The 18,496-nt window shown below is 35.6% G+C and overlaps 1 protein-coding gene across 1 annotated transcript in view; it reads right to left on the bottom strand.

Annotated features, from left to right (window-relative positions):
• Nucleotides 1–421: 421 nt before the first annotated feature.
• The window catches only part of LOC127850790 (uncharacterized), a 41,246-nt gene continuing 23,171 nt past the window's right edge, over nt 422–18,496 (bottom strand). Inside the window, exons 11-20 of the mRNA XM_052384102.1 lie at nt 17,517–17,690; nt 16,666–16,798; nt 15,191–15,432; nt 9,384–9,463; nt 7,763–7,951; nt 4,205–4,325; nt 2,199–2,358; nt 1,975–2,058; nt 1,490–1,554; nt 422–661 (exon numbers count right to left, since the gene is read on the bottom strand). Coding sequence (XP_052240062.1) covers nt 422–661; nt 1,490–1,554; nt 1,975–2,058; nt 2,199–2,358; nt 4,205–4,325; nt 7,763–7,951; nt 9,384–9,463; nt 15,191–15,432; nt 16,666–16,798; nt 17,517–17,690 — 1,488 coding nt within the window. The remainder of the gene's footprint in view (nt 662–1,489; nt 1,555–1,974; nt 2,059–2,198; nt 2,359–4,204; nt 4,326–7,762; nt 7,952–9,383; nt 9,464–15,190; nt 15,433–16,665; nt 16,799–17,516; nt 17,691–18,496) is intronic.

The raw sequence follows: 18,496 nt of genomic DNA, 5'->3' as shown, positions 1-18,496 counted from the left end.
ACATTTAACGCACATGCTAATGTGGGATGACACTTAATGCACATGCTAATGTGGGATGACACTTTACGCACATGCTAATGTGGGATGACACTTAACGCACATGCTAATGTGGGATGACACTTAACACATATGCTAATGTGGGATGACACTTAACCCACATGCTAATGTGGGATGACACTTAACGCACATGTATTTAGACTAATTTTTTCAGAATGTGGCTCAAATAGTGAACCAATACACATTGTGGCATACCCTGTGAAGAGGCCAGGCATATGTAAGGCTTGGCCTTTTAACATGAGTCCAAGATTGTCGATAATCTGAAGGCAAAGTTTATGACCTCTTTAAAACATCCACAGACAGCCAGCCACCAGATGACATCAAATCAAGTTTAAGCCCAAATCAAAGGCTCTATAACCATCACTCAACATTCCGCCTCGGCTTCACGCTGTCTTTGCTCGTCGCGAGTCGACGGGAGGTCAAATGTCGGCTGAGGGGTGAAGGTGGGAGATCGCATCATGGAGGTAGGCATTGTGGTCTGTGGCATCATACCATGAGGGTTCTTGAGGGGCTCCTGCTGTTGGATGTAGCGGTCCATCAGCCAGCCTTGACCCCGACTGTTGAAGTTCTTGCTCAGCTCGAAAAGGTTCAAAATCGACGAGCTCTGAGAAGGCAGTTAAGGGCTTGTGTGTTTGAATATGGATCTGTACTGTAAACTTTTTGTTTAATCCTTTACCACCTAGATATGCACTTTGATGTTTAAGACCTTTCTTACTGGATTCAAGTTTTGAAGGCTACATTTTCAACCCTAAGATACTGATGAGCAGCAAACAGAATAAACCTTTTTTGCTTTTATGCTGGTTGCATATAGCCATTTTCACTTGATTCTGAGTGGGAATCAGTTATCAATGCTTTGTGTTTGTTACAGTGAGTTTAACCTAAAGTACATGGCAAATACAAGCGAAGCAGTGTAAGAAAATAAAATCGAGGTCAACAATTCAGATTTTTGCTCGGTTCAAATATGTTTGTAAGAGTGAAAATGTTCCATTCAAATGTAAATAAAGTACTTAAATCTAAGTGTATTCTTGCAAATGTTGTATTCTGATTAAGAATTAACATACATTTCTTATTCAACAATATTTTGATAATAAATACCAGCTACCAACTTAGGTAGTTTGCTTGAAACACAACAATACCCAAGGATGATAAATAACCTTGTTAATGAAAACATCTGCAAAACATTTAAAATGTAGTGAAGTTTAATTTTACTAGATTATTGTCTTTTATCTTATTGAAATAGACAGAATATAGAAAGTGACCAATTACAATGGAATGTTCTTTTAAAATGTGAGACAATGATCTTTGTGGTAGTGAGATTACCTAACAAAATAAACAGTTCTTCAAAAGAAGAAATACAGGCTCAAGTCTATGACCTTAATAGATAAAAAACATAATTTCATTTAAATTGCTGCATAATATGTGAAAAGGATACATTTTTATGAAGGGGAGGCAACTGGAACATTGATGGCGGCTGAGTGAGACGTATATCAGTGGAACCTGTAAATATAGAAAACATTTCTGTCAGTGTGATTTATTGTTAACAATGAAGACATGATAGAATTGTCACGATGGTTCTGATTTTAATGGCACTGATTATGATGATAATGATGATGGTGGTGATGATAATGATGAAGGTTGTAATGATGATAATGCTGGTGAGGTTAATGATGATGATAATGCTGATGAAGATGGTGAAAATGATGATGATGATGATATTGACGATGACAATTATGATGACGATGACAAAGACGATGATGATCATGATGATGGTGGAAATAATGTGGACAACAGTGATGATGATTTTGATTACAAAGACAATTTGTATGGTGATTGTGTTCATGACAATCATCATCATGAAGGTGATAACAATGACAATCATGCTGAAGATGATGACAAGGAAAATACAAAGAGGCCCACCAGTTGGGTGGAAGTACTGATGTGCTCGAGGATTGAAAACACTTCCACGTTGAAATGGCATGAACAGTGCTGGCAGACTCACATCTGAAATTTAAGAACGAGAGTGAAACTAGCTATAATATTCAACATATAAACTATAGCCATTATATCAAATTAAAGTGCATTAGAAAAAAAGTAAAATAAACAAAGAATGATCTTTGATAAGAAAGCTTAATGGAGCTAACCGTTTAATGCCTCATACATCTCACGATCATGCCGACTTAGTTTGTGTTGGCCAGCTAATTTCTTCTCGATGTCTTCCTGTATCTCTCGTCGAGTTTTCTCGATTAACTCCAGCTTGTGCCTATAGCTCTCATCCTCAAAGTAGGCCAGTCTCTCCAGAAACTGAAAAAGACAGAAATTACTGGTCAGAAAGGTGCAAAAATGTATGCCAAACGTAAGGACATTGTAACAAAAGTTAATAGATAACTCACAGGTTTAGACTTTGCTATAGTATGTCAGTTAATGAGAGGTAATTAACTTTGAGGTAATGACACTGCAGGACAAAATCATCTTTACCTCAAACTGTACTCAGTGGTTAAGACACTGCAAGCAAATTAGGTAACTTACTCAGAGCTTAGTTACTCAACAGATAGTTCCTCTAATGTAAGTTACTCAGATGTTAGTTGCTCACAGCTTAGTTACTCAACAGATAGTTCCTCTAATGTAAGTTACTCAGATGTTAGTTGCTCAGAGCTTAGTTACTCAACAGATAGTTCCTCTAATGTAAGTTACTCAGATGTTAGTTGCTCACAGCTTAGTTACTCAACAGATAGTTCCTCTAATGTAAGTTACTCAGATGTTAGTTGCTCACAGCTTAGTTACTCAACAGATAGTTCCTCTAATGTAAGTTACTCAGATGTTAGTTGCTCAGAGCTTAGTTACTCAACAGATAGTTCCTCTAATGTAAGTTACTCAGATGTTAGTTGCTCAGAGCTTAGTTACTCAACAGATAGTTCCTCTAATGTAAGTTACTCAGATGTTAGTTGCTCACAGCTTAGTTACTCAACAGATAGTTCCTCTAATGTAAGTTACTCAGATGTTAGTTGCTCACAGCTTAGTTACTCAACAGATAGTTCCTCTAATGTAAGTTACTCAGATGTTAGTTGCTCAGAGCTTAGTTACTCAACAGATAGTTCCTCTAATGTAAGTTACTCAGATGTTAGTTGCTCACAGCTTAGTTACTCAACAGATAGTTCCTCTAATGTAAGTTACTCAGATGTTAGTTGCTCAGAGCTTAGTTACTCAACAGATAGTTCCTCTAATGTAAGTTACTCAGATGTTAGTTGCTCAGAGCTTAGTTACTCAACAGATAGTTCCTCTAATGTAAGTTACTCAGATGTTAGTTGCTCACAGCTAAGTTGCTCATAGATAATTGGCTCAGGAGTTAAGACACTAAAAGACAGGTAGGTCAGTTGTGCATAAAACATTTCAAGACAAGTATATCATTTACTTAGAGGTTTAAGAATTGCGACATTAGTAGGTCAGTTACTCAAAAGTTAAAGAAATCAAAGAAACATAAGTTCAGTTACTCAGAGGTAAAGAAACTGAAAGAAAAGAAGGTCAGTCACTCAGAAGTTAAGAAAATCAAAGAAATGTAGGTCAGTCACTCAGAGTTTAAGAAAATAAAAAAAATGTAGGACAGTCATTCAGAGGTTAAGACACTGAAAGTATGCCATTTACTCAAATTTTTAATAGAATGCATTAACAGTTGGCCAGTTACACAGAAAAAAAGACACTTCAAAGTAATTAAGTCAGTTATCCAGTAGGATAAGACAACACATAAAAGTATGGCAATAGGTCAGAGACAACACATACAAGTATGTCAATAGGTCAGAGACAACACATAAAAGTATGTCAATAGGTCAGAGACAACACATAAAAGTATGTCAATAGGTCAGAGACAACACATAAAATTATGCCAATAGGTCAGAGCTTCAGACACTACAAGAAATGTAGGCCAGATTAAAACTCTGTGCAGCACAGAATAAATCAGACAGAAACAGTCAGATTGGCCACCTGACAAAACCACAGCACAAAAGCAGCAATTCTATGCTATGCTCCCTTAACGCATTAATACCTACTCACAACTCCAATAATGATAACACAATAGTTAAAAAATTATTCATTTCTGCAAACAATTAAAGGGATGCTGCTGTTACAGACATCAGTATCAAATTATTGTTCCTACCTCTGATGGCACTCCGTCCCATGTTCTCTGTACAACAGCTGGTCGTTTCTTTTGCTGTCTCGGCCTTGCTTTCTGTGGTGGCATGGGCGCGTGGACAACTGGTCTATGTACTTCATCAGACCTGTGCGCATGAATATACAGAAAACTGGGTAAATAAGGTATGGTCGTGCTTTTAAAGTACGTCAAACACATATCATGCTAGTGTTAAGCAAATATGCATAATTTCATACTAGAGAAATCTAGCAGTCTATTGTTTACATCAGGCTTTTTTCTTTGTTATATAAAATCAATGAAATAAAACATACTTATTTGTTAATAACAGATAAAACATGATGTAAATTTCCAAAAACACAAATCCATTAATTTTACAAGGGCGTCAGTTCTTATAAAAAGAAAATTAGGTTTAATTCACTGAAAACTGTTTTATTTGTTACAAGTATAAGAATGTTAATGTCAGAAGTTTGGTACAAAACAATTATTATTTAACCTTTTTTACAACAGTTGTTACATAATTAACATATTTTACAACAGCTATTATTTAACATATTTTAAAACAGTTATTATTCAACCTTTTTTACAACCATTATTATTTAACCTATTTTACAACCATTATTATTTAACCTATTTTTCAACAGTTATTATTTTCAACAGTTATTAATTAACCTATTTTACAACAGTTATTATTTAACCTATTTTACAACAGTTATTTTTTTACCTATTTTACAACAGTTATTATTTTACCTATATATAAGTTTTTGTATAATGTTTGCTTATTTAAAATTATTTTTAATATTATGCAAGTGGGTCTAACCATTACATAGTAGAATAACTAAAAACTTGGTTATATATAGTCTGAATCTAACAAAAATAGATTCAAGTGCTGAATAATAATTTATAAGTACATGATTTTAAAAGCTGAATCATCAATTTGAACAAGTAATTGGTTTGTGCCAAACAACAAAACATGTATTAAAAACAAACCAAGGATAACTCAACAATATGAAAGAAAAATAACTTAACATCCTGAAATAAATAGTGAAAACCTGTGAAATAAAACCTGAACTTGTACATGTAGTAATTACCTTTAGAAGAAAATAAGTGCTACAATCATAGAAAAGTTCTACAATTTTAAATGAAACATTTTTCTCCTTAAATAAAGATGTTTTACTACCAACAAAACAGATTCATGTTGCCATCGAACAAATAAATAACAATTTTTTCTTGGAATTTCAAGATTTGCATTTGATATTTTTGAGAAGTAAAAATGGTTTTAATTGTACTGTTGCTTCATGCTATATTGAGAAGTTTCTTGTAAATAATAAGTGAACAGTTTTGTTTTGTTTTTACTGCTTTAGTACCGAAATTAATTGTATTTTTCAGTTTCCAATTACAATGAATGATATGTTTATCAGCTAAGATAATATTACACAAAAGCAAACTGTTCCATGCTTATTGAAGTCATTTAAGGTGATTTTGAAAAAAAAAGGGAAATAAACTTTGAGTCGCCTATTTGCAATATGCCAAGTTGTTGTCCAGAATACCATTAATGTTGCTATTTAATTTGTCAGCATGACCTATGCAATGATGCAGTGAATGTGTGAGGCATTTCATTTCACCATTTGAATGAAAACGGTACAGTCTTTATATGCCACATTGTTGAATATTTTCAGGTTGACCTTCAAATATGATACCTTGAGCTTAAGACACATGCCTTGCATACAAACTTGCTATTACCTAACATTTAGCATCTGTGGAAGTAATTCTGATTGCATGATCAATGATTAAGTTCAAATATTCAGTAAGTTTCTCATATTAAAATATTGACTTTTTAGTATGACATTCATCTTAAAGGTAAGGGAGTTGTATCTAATACTTTTCTTCTGTGTCTCTTCAATGTAAGATTGCCTGAATAAACAAGGATATCAATAAAACTGATGGATGCTCCCCAATTATGCTTTGTCGATATATGGTTTAATTGTAAGGAAAAAAGCGTGATCTTGAGAAAATCTATTATTAGCCTCAGTGACCTTGACCCCAGTGACCTCAAACCTCATCAAAAATGTGGAGGTCCATGCAAGGTACCTACATCCCAAATAAATAAAAGTTCGATCAAATATTGAAGGCGCTATGAGAAACTGTAACCAAATTGTGACCTTAAGAAAATCTATTTTAAGCCTCGGTGACCTTGACCTTGAACCCAGTGACCTCTAACCTCATCAAAAGGTAGAGGTCCATGCAAGGTACCTACATGCCAAATATAAAAAAGAGATTGGTAAAGTATTGCAGGCACTATGAGAAACGGTAACAAAAGTGTGACGGAAGGAAGTAAGGAAGGACAAACTTGCAACTATATGCTCCGCCGAAATTTTATTTCGGGGAGCATAAAAAACTTGTCTGGGCGAGCTGCATCATGCCCATGGACTACTTTGACCTTTTATTTTGACCTTGAACTTTGAGGAAGAGCCTTTGGTTTTTCAAGCTTTCAAGCCACATAATGTCTCCGCCTAGTTAACATTTATAGCAGGGTCTTTTAAGAGCGCCTGATGTCATGGTTACAGTCCTGACAAGTTTTGTTCCTCATAACATATTTATTTATACACACACATTTCTGACATGTTCACAGAAATCAAGAATCAAGTCTTGTAAGATGCCCTCTGATCTTGATCTTGCAGCGGTGGATACATACTGGTTTAATACTTGGCACATGATTTCCAAACTTGACCTTTAAACTCTACTTGTGATTTTAACTTTTTCAACAAAACACTATGTTACTTCATGGTAAAAGTTTTCAAGTGATTTTAAAATTGCATGAGACCAATGTAAATGATTAAGTTATGCTGTATCATGCAAACTGTTTCTTTTGACATGATTTTGACCTGACACTCAAACTCAACATGGTTACAATTATGGTAAGCTTTTAACCCTTTGCATGCTGGGAAATTTGTCGTCTGCTAAAATGTTGTATGCTGAATTTCTAAAATTAGCATTTTCTTCCATTTTTTCAAAGATTACTATTAGAATAGAAAACAGTTTGGATCCTGATGAGACACCACGTTCTGTGGCGTCTCATCTGGATCCAAACTGTTTGCAAAGGCCTTCAAAATTCGGTTCCAACACTGAAAGAGTTAAAAATTGAATTATGTAGTTACAGTCTAGACCAGCATGATAATAGAAAAATACATGCACATATAGATTCTTAATCAAGAAAGTTAAATGCAGATAACTGCAAATGGGCTTCACAAAAAAAAACAGGGTTTCATTTAAACGAAGGGATGTCATTATGGATGACAGCATAATTAACGAAAAAGGCTATGCAAACCAATATTCAGTTGACAATACTTTCATTAGTTTTAGCACATTTAACCTACAAATTTTTGCTCAATTGCATAAAAAACCTACAGCTTATTGAAAAATGTGGTGATAGAAGGCTTGAATGAATTTCCAGTTGCTATATGGACACCCTATGCATAACACCCTGGCAACTTTTAATATTTTATAACAACAAATGAAACATTTGTTATGACAGCATAGTATATAAATACAAAATTTCACACATACTTTTTAGTAGGAGTCCCTGGCGGTGCGAAGGTGGCCTGGGGTGAGAGCCCCGGGCTAGTGATATTACGCTGACTCAGCAGTTTCTGCTGCTCCTCAAGCTGCTGCTGCTGCTTCATCATCTGCTGCTGATGTTGTCTCTGATTCTTCTCCATCAGCTGCAGATTGTCCATCAACACCTGCAGTCGCTTTCTGGGGAGGAAATTACATAATACATCAACACCTGCAGTCGCTTTCTGGGGATAGAATGACATAATATGAGCCTTGATCTGGGAAAGGAGGTTAACCCTTTGCATGCTGGGAAATTTGTCGTCTGCTAAAATTTCGTCTGCAGAATTTCTCAAATTAGCATTTTCTTCGATTTTTTTCAAAGAATACTATCATAATAGCAAACACTTTGGATCCTGATGAGACGCCACATTCTGTGGCGTCTCATCTGGATCCAAACTGTTTGCAAAGGCCTTTAAAATTCGGTTCCAGCACTGAAAGAGTTAAATACATTTGCGTAAAATATTGTCCGGGGCTTATCAGAGACTATACTTTCTGCCTTAACTGTATTTGGTTAAAAAGAGATTTATTCTAAACAAAAAATATACAGATACAGCGGGAAGTGTCCTGTCTAATGTGGCTTTTTTGTTACAAGAAATTCTGATAAACAAAAAATACCGCCAAAGCTGAAAAAGTTGTCCCTGATTATCCTATGTGAATTCCACATTCAAGCTTATCGGGGACAAAACTTTATGCACATGCATTAAGCCCAGTATTCCAATAACGGGCCTCACATTATAAGATAGATATCAGTTTTCATGCTTAGTATTCAATTTATAATAGACTGATTTACCTACCGGTAATACTAATTTATTTAAAAAAAAGTATTTTAATTTAAATCTTTTCACAATAAAAAAAGAAATATTTTTTAAATGAATTGTTTATGACATTGTTAAAAGTATTTTGTCTCATGCACACGTTTGCTATTTATTACCGAGTCTAAGAAGGGAGAAGTTAATATGAGTGTCAGTGCCCTTTATTGATGAATTATTTTGTAATTAAAATAAACAAGGTACTTGCTGATTTCTCATTTTACAAAGAAGGCAGTTTTCATTGTTAAAATACAAAAACTAACTTTGCATAATAAATCCTGATCCAGTCTGCAGCATAGGAAAGTACACTTGTAATTTCAATTTCAACAAGAAACATGTCCATGCCATAAAACTCAGTTGTCAACATTTGTCTACCTTATTTTCATCAAATAATTGAACAATCCAAAGCTGGGTCTGCATGTTAGCTACCTGTACACTATATTTTAGAACAATTCCTAGATGCAAACTGAAATGATGGAACTGAAGCATGTTTTCTGTATTTAGTAACAGTGATGTTGACCTCAATCCAACTGTTCACAAATGGAATTCACAAGTATATCTACGTATGTTAGCTTCATACACACACAGTTTCATGCCAATACATCCATCCAAAACTATCATTATTGAGTAGAAGTTGTTCTATTTTTTAGAAACAGTAAACAGTAACACCGTGAGTTACTCGCAGGCTGTTCTGGTTTTATTCTGTTTGCTGCTAACAATTTTCACTTTGCTTTTGAGCGGTGAAAGGGTTATACAACACTTACTCGTATTCTTCCTGAAGGTAGACAAGGTCATTGTTGTGCTTCTCCACCACCTTATCATACTCAGCCTTGGCAATAAGTTCCTGAAAATTGTCATGTGACCATAGAGAGGTTACATCGCAGTAATTCTGCATGGTGGCTTACACTAATCATGATTTGTTATAAATATGTTGAATGCAGGGTTATGCCTTCAGCAGTACTTCTTTGATATTTCATTAATAATGTTTTTACCACCTAGTAACTATCATCTTCTTGTTTTTAGTGTCTGCCAAGTATCCTTAGGACCAGACTTATAGTTATAAAAAATATTTGTCTTAGTATTTATTAAAACAAGATATATTTTTAGCAACCATTTAATAAAAACTAACTTCTTTTTTTTATTTTGTAAATATGATTGTGTAAGCAGCTGATATGTCACTTTAAATGTTCTTTAAACAGTGCATTAATAGAAAATATTTTGTACAAGTACATGAATATACTGACAAAATATAGGTATAATCTATTTTCTGCTTTTTAAATGTTAAGGTTACATATTTATATTACATGATCTGTTCATGGTTATTTATTAATGGATGGTTAAGAATTAGAAGTGAAATACTCTTCGGTAAGTACAGAAATTCTTCACTCTTAATATTAATTAACAAGTGGGCCATGATGGCCCTGTATGGCTCCACTGCTGAAAAAAGGCTATTCAAATATTCTATGCATGTGCAAATACTTAAATATAGGCCCTATTTAAGCACGTGTACACTTTTGTGACACCCTGGGCTTGGTCAAATTTAACCCCAGGGGCATAATTTGAGCAAACTTTGTACAGGACTACTATATCTCACTACATGTACATACAAAATATGGTAGCCCTAGGTCCTTGAGTTAAGGACAAGAATATTTTTAAAGTTTTCACAAAATAAGCAAGATATAAGCGTATATATTGTTCAATTTTGTGACCCGCGGGTCAGGGTCAAATTTTACCCAAAGGGCATAGTTTGAACAAACTTGGTAGAGGACTATAAGATGTTACTGCATACCAAATTTGGTAGCCATAGTCTGAATGGTTTTCAACAAGAAGATTTTTAAAGATTTCACAAAATAGGCTCTTTATAAGCGTTTATTGAATTGTGTGACCCCCCAGGGCAGGGTCAAAGTTGACCCCAGAGGCATTATTTGAACAAATTTGGTAGAGATTTATTAGATGTCACTACATACCAAATTTGGTAGCCCTATGCCCAATGGTTATGGACAAGAAGATTTTTAAAGTTTTCACAAAATAGGCCCCATATAAGCGTATGTTCAGTTTTGTGACCCCCCCGGGCAGGGTCAAATTTGACCCCAGGGGCATAATTTGAACAAACTTGGTAGAGAACTGTTAGATGTCACTACATACCAAATTTGGTAACCCTATGCCTTATGGTTAAGGACAAGAGAGTTTTTTAAGTTTTCACAAAATAGGCACTATATAAGCATATAATCGATTTTGTGGCCCCCAGGGCAGGGTCAAATTTGACTCCTGGGGCATAATTTGAACAAAACTAAGTGGAGGACTATACAATGTCACTACATACCAAATTGTGTAGCCCTAGGCCTAATGGTTATGGACAAGATTTTTTTTTTTTCACAAAATAGGCAATATATAAGCATATGTTCAATTTTGTGACCTCCGGGGCAGGTTCAAATTTGACCCCAGGGATAAAATTTGAACAAATTTGGTAGAGGACTATAAGATGTCACTACATACCAAATTTGATAGCCCTAGGCTGCATGGTTATGGACAGAAAGATTTTTGAAGTTTTCACAAAATAGGCCTTATATAAGCGTATGTTCAATTTTGTGACCCTCCGGGCAGGGTCAAATTTGACCCCAGGGGCATAATTTGAACAAACTTGGTAGAGAACTATAAGATGTCACTACATACCAAATTTGGTAGCCCTAGATCCAATGATTATGGAAAAGAAGTTTTTAAAGTTTTTACAAAAAAAGCCCTTTATAATATATATTCAATTTTGTGACCCCCAGGCAGTTTCAAATTTGACCCCAGGGGCATAATTTGAACAAACTAAGAAGAGAACTATTACATGTCACTACATACCAAATTTGGTAGCCCTATGCCATACGGTTATGGACAAGAAGATTTTTGAAAGTTTTCCCACAATAGGCCTTATATAAGCATATGCTCAATTTTGTGACCCCTGGGGCAGGGTCAAACTTGACCCCAGGGGCATAATTTGAACAAACTTGGTAGAGGACTATAAGATGTCACTACATACCAAATTTGGTAGCCCTACCCCCAATGTTTATGGACAAGAAGATTTTGAAAGTTTTCAAAAAATAAGACCTTTATAAGCATATATTCAAATTTGTGACCCCCATGGCAGTTTTAAATTTGCCCCAGGGGAATAATTTGAACAAACTAAGAAGAGAACTATTACATGTCACTACATACCAAAATAGGCCTTATAAAAGCATATGTTCAATTTTGTGACCCTTGGGGCAGGGTCAAACTTGACCCCAGGGACATAATTTGAAAAAATTTGGTAGAGGACTATAAGATGTCACTACATACCAAATTTGGTAGCCCTAGGCCCAATGGTTATGGACAGAAAGATTTGAAAAGTTTTCACAAAATAGACCCTATATAAGCATATGTTCAATTTTGTGACCCAGGGGCAGGGTCAAATTTGACCCCAGGGGCATAATTTGAAGAAATTTGGTAGAGGACTATGAGATGTCTCTACATACTTAATTTATTAGCCCTAGGCCCAATGGTTATGGATGAGTAGATTTTGAAAGTTTTCACAAAATAGGCCTTTAAAGCATATGTTCAATTTTGTGACCCCCATGGCAGGGTCAAATTTGACCCAAGAAGCATAATTTGAAGAAATTTGGTAGAGGACTATTAGATGTCTCTACATACCAAATTTGATAGTCCTAGGCCAAATGGTAATGGATGAGATGATTTTGAAAGTTTTCACAAAATAGGCCTTATATAAGCATATCTTCAATTGTGTGACCCCCCGGGCAGGGTCAAATTTGACCCAAGGGGCATAATTTGAAGAAATTTTGTAGAGGACTATAAGATGTTTCTACATACCAAATTTGATAGACCTAGGCCCAATGGTTATGGATGAGAAGATTTTGAAAGTTTTCACAAAATAGGCCTTATATAAGCATATGTTCAATTTTGTGACCCCCGGGGCAGGGTCAGATTTGACCCCAGGGGCATAATTTGAAGAAATTTGGTAGAGGACTATTAGATGTCTCTACATACCAAATTTGATAGCCCTAGGCCCAATGGTTATGGATGAGAAGATTTTGAAAGTTTTCACAAAATAGGCCTTATATAAGAAAATTTTCATTTTTGTGACCCCTGGGGCAGGGTCAAATTTGACCCCAGGGGCATAATTTGAACAAATTTGAAAGAGGTTCACCCCAGGAACATTCCTGTGAAATTTCATCAGAATTGGACCAGTAGTTTAGGAGAAGAAGATGTTTTAAGGAAAAGTTAACCGACGCACGGACGCACGCACGGACGCACGCACGACGGACACAGGACCATGACATAAGCCCCACTGGCCTCTGGCCAGTGGAGCTAAAAATGAGAAATTTATAGTTTATAAAAATCGTTATAATAAAACAGAATAATAGAATAACGACATTTAAAAAAGATAATTACTGAAATAATATTAAGATCACACGTCTATGGCGAAGCTATATGTTAGATTAAACATTCAAATTCATACAACTATTAGATGTAGTTTTGCAGAGAATTGTGAAATATTAGCGTTGCTTAGATATTGTCTGCCTGCCTTTGGTTTGATATAAATTATAGAAATACAAGGGCTGGTTGAACAACATGCATGCCCCCCATACGGGCTGTCAGTTGTAGTGGCAGCCATTGTGTGAATACCTATTTTGGCACTGTGACCTTGACCTTTGACCTAGTGACCTGAAAATCAATAGGGGTCATCTGCGAGTCATGATCAATGTACCTATGAAGTTTCATGATCCTAGGCGTAAGCTTTCTTGTGTTATCAACCAGAAACCATTTTACTGTGTCAAGACACTGTGATCTTGACCTTTGATCTAGTGACTTGAAAGTCAATAGGGGTCATCTGCCAGTCATGATCAATGTACTTATTAAGTTTTATGATCCTAGGCATAAGCGTTCATGAGTTATCATCCGGAAACCATTTTTCTAAGTTGAGTCACCTAGACCTTGACCTTTGACCTAGTGAACTGAAAATTAGGAATCATCTGTGAGTCATGATCAATGTACCTATAAAGTTTCATGATCCTAGGCATAAGCGTTTTTGAGTTATCATCCGGAAACCATTTTGCTATTTTGGGTCACCCTGACCTTGACCTTTGACCTAGTGACCCTAAAAATCAATTGGGGTCATCTGCGAGTCATGATCAATGTACCTATGAAGTTTCATGATCCTAGGCATAAGCGTTCTTGAGTTATCATCCGAAAACCATTTTACTATTTCGGGTCACAGTGACCTTGACCTTTGACCTAGTGACCTTAAAATCAACAGGGGTCATCTGCAAGTCATGATCAATGTATCTATAAAGTTTCATGATCCTAGGCATAAGCGTTATTGAGTTATCATCCAGAAACCATTTTACTATTCCGGGTCACTGTGACCTTGACCTTTGACCTAGTGACCTGAAAATTAATAGGGGTCATCTGCGAGTCATGATCAATGTACCTATGAAGTTTCATGATCCTAGGCATAAGCGTTCTTGAGTTATCATCCGGAAAGCATTTTACTATTTTGGGTCACCGTGACCTTGACCTTTGACCTAGTGATTTCAAAATCAATAGGGATCATTTGCGAGTCATGATCAATGTACCTATGAAGTTTCATGATCCTAGGCCTAAGCGTTATTGAGTTATCATCTGGAAACCATCTGGTGGACAGACATACGGACATACGGACCGACATGAGCAAAACAATATACCCCCTCTTTTTCGAAGGGGGGCATAAATATAGTGGTTGCCATGCATGTCAATGAAACATAAACATAATGCTAGTATCAAATTAATTCTAAAACATAGTATCAACTACACATGTAAACTTCAAAAGAGCTTTTGTACATAACAGCTTCTAAATATAGCATATCTGAAATAAATCCAAAACTAAGTAACAAACATTAAACTATATACAACCATCTTTAGTGTGTATGGCACATACTAAATACCTTACTTAAAATGTAGATTTTTTTTTTCAACAATCTTGTTTCAAAATAAAACTGACAATCAAACAGTGCAGGCATAGTGTTAACAGTGTTTAACCAAACAACAACATATTTTATGTTTAAACAACAAAAGCAACAACATTGTGTGAGTTTCATTACCTCCTTTGGTTCTTCTTTCTTTTCCAGCTTGATAAGATAATCATTATTTTGTAAACAAGATAAGTAAAAAACTATATTATTGTTGCTATTTGTAATGTTTTCCAGATCAGATATCTGAGATTATAAATATTAATGCCACCAATATAACATTGTTAACTTTTTAATAATTGGTTTACTGCTTCTCAAAGTTATATGGTTTTAAATACAAGACCTTTTATTAATACTTTTTGTCGGCTCTTTATTTAATTAAATGTCTGATTGTTACAATTTCAAAGAGATTTTCAAACTTAAACACACAAGACTGAAAAATATATATGAAACATAAACAAAAAAGGAAAAACCTCTATGCTTTGGTAACAATCAGTTCCAAAAGTCCTCATAAGGTAAAATGATCATAAAAACTACAAAAACAAAGAAAAAATAACTATTTTTAAATGAAAAAAAAATCTAACCTCCATGTTTTCAGTAACAATAACTTCAGGAATGTACTCGTGTTCTGGGGATGCAGGGGGGTTTGATGGTTCCACTTCCGGAGTGAACCTGTGAGCTGAGAGGGCACGGTCCGTCACCTCACGCCTATAGCTCATGACAGACGTGCACTTGTCATGGGTCTCCTTATTGAGGTCATCTTTCGAGGTCGTCTCAAGGTCAATGCCTGTCAGTTCAAAGACTAGCTCTGTTACACCGTGGGTACCTGAAGATGTGGAGTTCCATTAATAGTGATCTGCGTTTTGGGAAAACTGGACGAAATGCATGTGCCCAAAGTGTCATCCCAGATTAGCTTGTGCAGTCTGCAGAGGCTTATCAGCTTTTATGTTAATTTTCTTGTTATTGGTAGTCTCTTCTTAGCAAACATCATTTTTTTAAGGCCGACAGTGTCGTCCCTGATAAGCATGTGAAGACTGTACAAGCTGTGCCTTGTTCTGAGAAAACTGGGCTTAATGCATGTGCGTAAAGTGTCGTCCCAGATTAGCCTGTGCAGTCCGCACAGGCTAATCAGGGACGACACTTTCCGCTTTTATGATATTTTTAGTTTCAAAAAAGTCCCTCCTTACCAAAAATCTAGTTTAGGCGGAGAGTGTCGTCCCTGATTAGCCTGTGCGGACTGCACAGGCTAATCTGGGACGACACTTTACGCACATGCATTATGCCCAGTTTTCTCAAAACAAGACATAGCTAATCTTGGACAACACTTTACGCACATGCAATTAAGCTCAGTTTGCCAGAATGAGGCTAATTGTGATCTTATTTTGTGTTCTCTCGTACTTTGTGGGCAGCTGAAACAAGTATGCAAATATTGGATGCCCGTCAGCTTGGAGACTACCTGAACTTCGATTGCACTCCTGTTACCTAGAAATGTATGTGGAATTTAATGGATGTGGGTTCATTAGTTATAGTTAAATTTTCATTAAATGTCATTTATTGAACTCATTGTTTTGAAACCAGAAGAGATATAAGTAAACAGATTAAAAAACTTAGAACAATCCTTCTTTCTCAAACTTTGTGCATATTTTTAAATTTTAATTTTGGAGACTGTTAATAGAAATATTATTTTGATATTATTTTGATCACTAGGGAAATTAAACATTTGACAATACTGAATTCATAACATGTTATTTCGTAATACTTTTTTTACATTTTAATTTTTAGCTATTGGAGTTTAGCATAATTGACTCTGGAACCAAGGGTGGCAAAATAAAATTTTAGAAATGTTTGTGTTGTCCCAGAGCATGAACAGACTAAATTTCCTCTGGAGTTGCTTTATGGACCAGAGGCATAAAGCTTCTTCAAGAATTGCAATATAAGCCAATATTTTGCAAACCTTGGAAAGAAAAGACTTTGTTTAATACCAATTCTATCTCATAAATATTGAACTGCACATTGTATTTCACTACTGAAAACAAAATATTTTTTATTACTGTAATACCAATTTGTCTGTTGAAGGTGGGAGGTTTAGGCCTGCGTGCCCAGTAGAATATCAAGGGCAGGGAGCCACAGGGGCTGTGTTTGGTGGAGCTACCATCCAGTGAATACAGTGGGAACATCATGGGGTCCACATCCTGTAGGGGACAAGCAGGAACAATAAGAAATAGGACAAAGTGCTTCTCTGAATGGTAGAGTCTTAATCTCTTCACAATTTTGTCAAGGGAATTTGATTATTGGTGACCTCAAGGGCCGTAAAGAAATAAGAGAATGTCATACAAAAGAAGAGATGTGTTTGCCAGAAACAAAATGCCCCCTACTGCGCCGCTTTGATTTATTAATATTTTCTTATCATTTGGCAGGTACAGATAATTATTTCCCTTTGAAGCTTATTACTTCCCCTGAATTTGTTTATTTGACCTTTGAATTTGAAGAATGACCTTGACCTTGACATTTCACAACTCAAAATGTGCAGCTCCATGAGATACACATGCATGCCAAATATAAAGTTGCTATCTGAAGCGACATAGAAGTTATGATAATTTTTCCAAACCTTAACGCGAAACCTAAACTTGAAGACAGAGAGACAGACAGACGGTCCGATCACTATATGCCCTCCTTCAGATGCATAAAAATGATTAACTGATATTATTGTTTAAGTTCTTTTAATTCCAATAGTGTTGTTTACTATTTACTTAGATATGCTCAAAAAGTTTGACTTCAATATAAATTTGCTTGAAAAATTGGTAGTTATAGTGCAGAGGTTTGAAAGTGATGACAGGTAAACGAAATGGTATTTTCCTTTTTTGCAATGTCTGTTTAAACATACAAGATAAACAGAGAAAAAACAACAACCTTGATTCTATCTTCCGTTGCCCCAGGTTTTTCAGACCCCTTTCTTTCATCGCCAGGCAGAGGGATCTCCATGTCGTCTGAGAGGGAGTCTAGATCATCATCTCCAGGGGGTTCAGGAGTTCTTGGTACCTCGTCGTCCCCGTGGGGTGGAGGCAGGGTGATAGTCTTCAAATCCTGCATAATTTGTTTTATAGTATTATTATAGTATTATTGTTTTTGTTTATTTGTATGCAGTGAAAAACTGATAGATTCTGTTTTCCAATCCTAACAGGAATTTGGTTCAAAATATGTGTTTCTTCAAATCCTTTAGAATGTGTTATATTATTATATAAGTTTTGCCCTTTGAAAACTGCTAACTGCATGTGCGTAAAGTTTTGTCCCAGATTAGCCAGTTCAGTCCACACAGGCTTATCAGGGAGGATATTTTTTGGCCTAAACTGAATATTTGCAAAGAAGAGATTTCCATAAAACTAACAAGAATTGTGGTCATCAAAAACACAATGCCCCCTACTGCGCCGCTTTCATTATTTTTTTTATTTTTATCATTTGGAAGGTACAGATAATTTTTACAAGGGGAGAAATATTTTTTAAAGGGATATAATAAAAATATTACTTCTCTTGTACAAATGATCTGTACCTGCCAAATGATAAAAAGAAATTATCTCCCTTCAAAGCTTGTTACTTTCCTTGGAATTGTTTTTTTGACCTTTGACATTGAAGGATGACCTTGACCTTGACCTTTCACCACTCAAAATGTGCAGCTCAATGAGATACACATGCATGCAAAATATCAAGTTGCTATCTTCAATGCTGCAAAAGTTATGGGCAATGTTAAAGTTTTCAAACGGACGGACAGACAGACAGACTGACGGACAGATCAACTGCTAAATGCCACCCTACCGGGGACATAAAAACAATATAAAAGCGGAAAGTATCATTCCTGATTAGCCTGTGCATACTGCACATGCTAATCTGGGACG

This window comes from Dreissena polymorpha, chromosome 11, assembly GCF_020536995.1.
Source record: "Dreissena polymorpha isolate Duluth1 chromosome 11, UMN_Dpol_1.0, whole genome shotgun sequence".
Taxonomy (NCBI): domain Eukaryota; kingdom Metazoa; phylum Mollusca; class Bivalvia; order Myida; family Dreissenidae; genus Dreissena; species Dreissena polymorpha.
The sequence above is the reverse complement of the archived record's forward strand: the minus strand, read 5'-3'. Positions and strand labels throughout refer to the sequence as shown.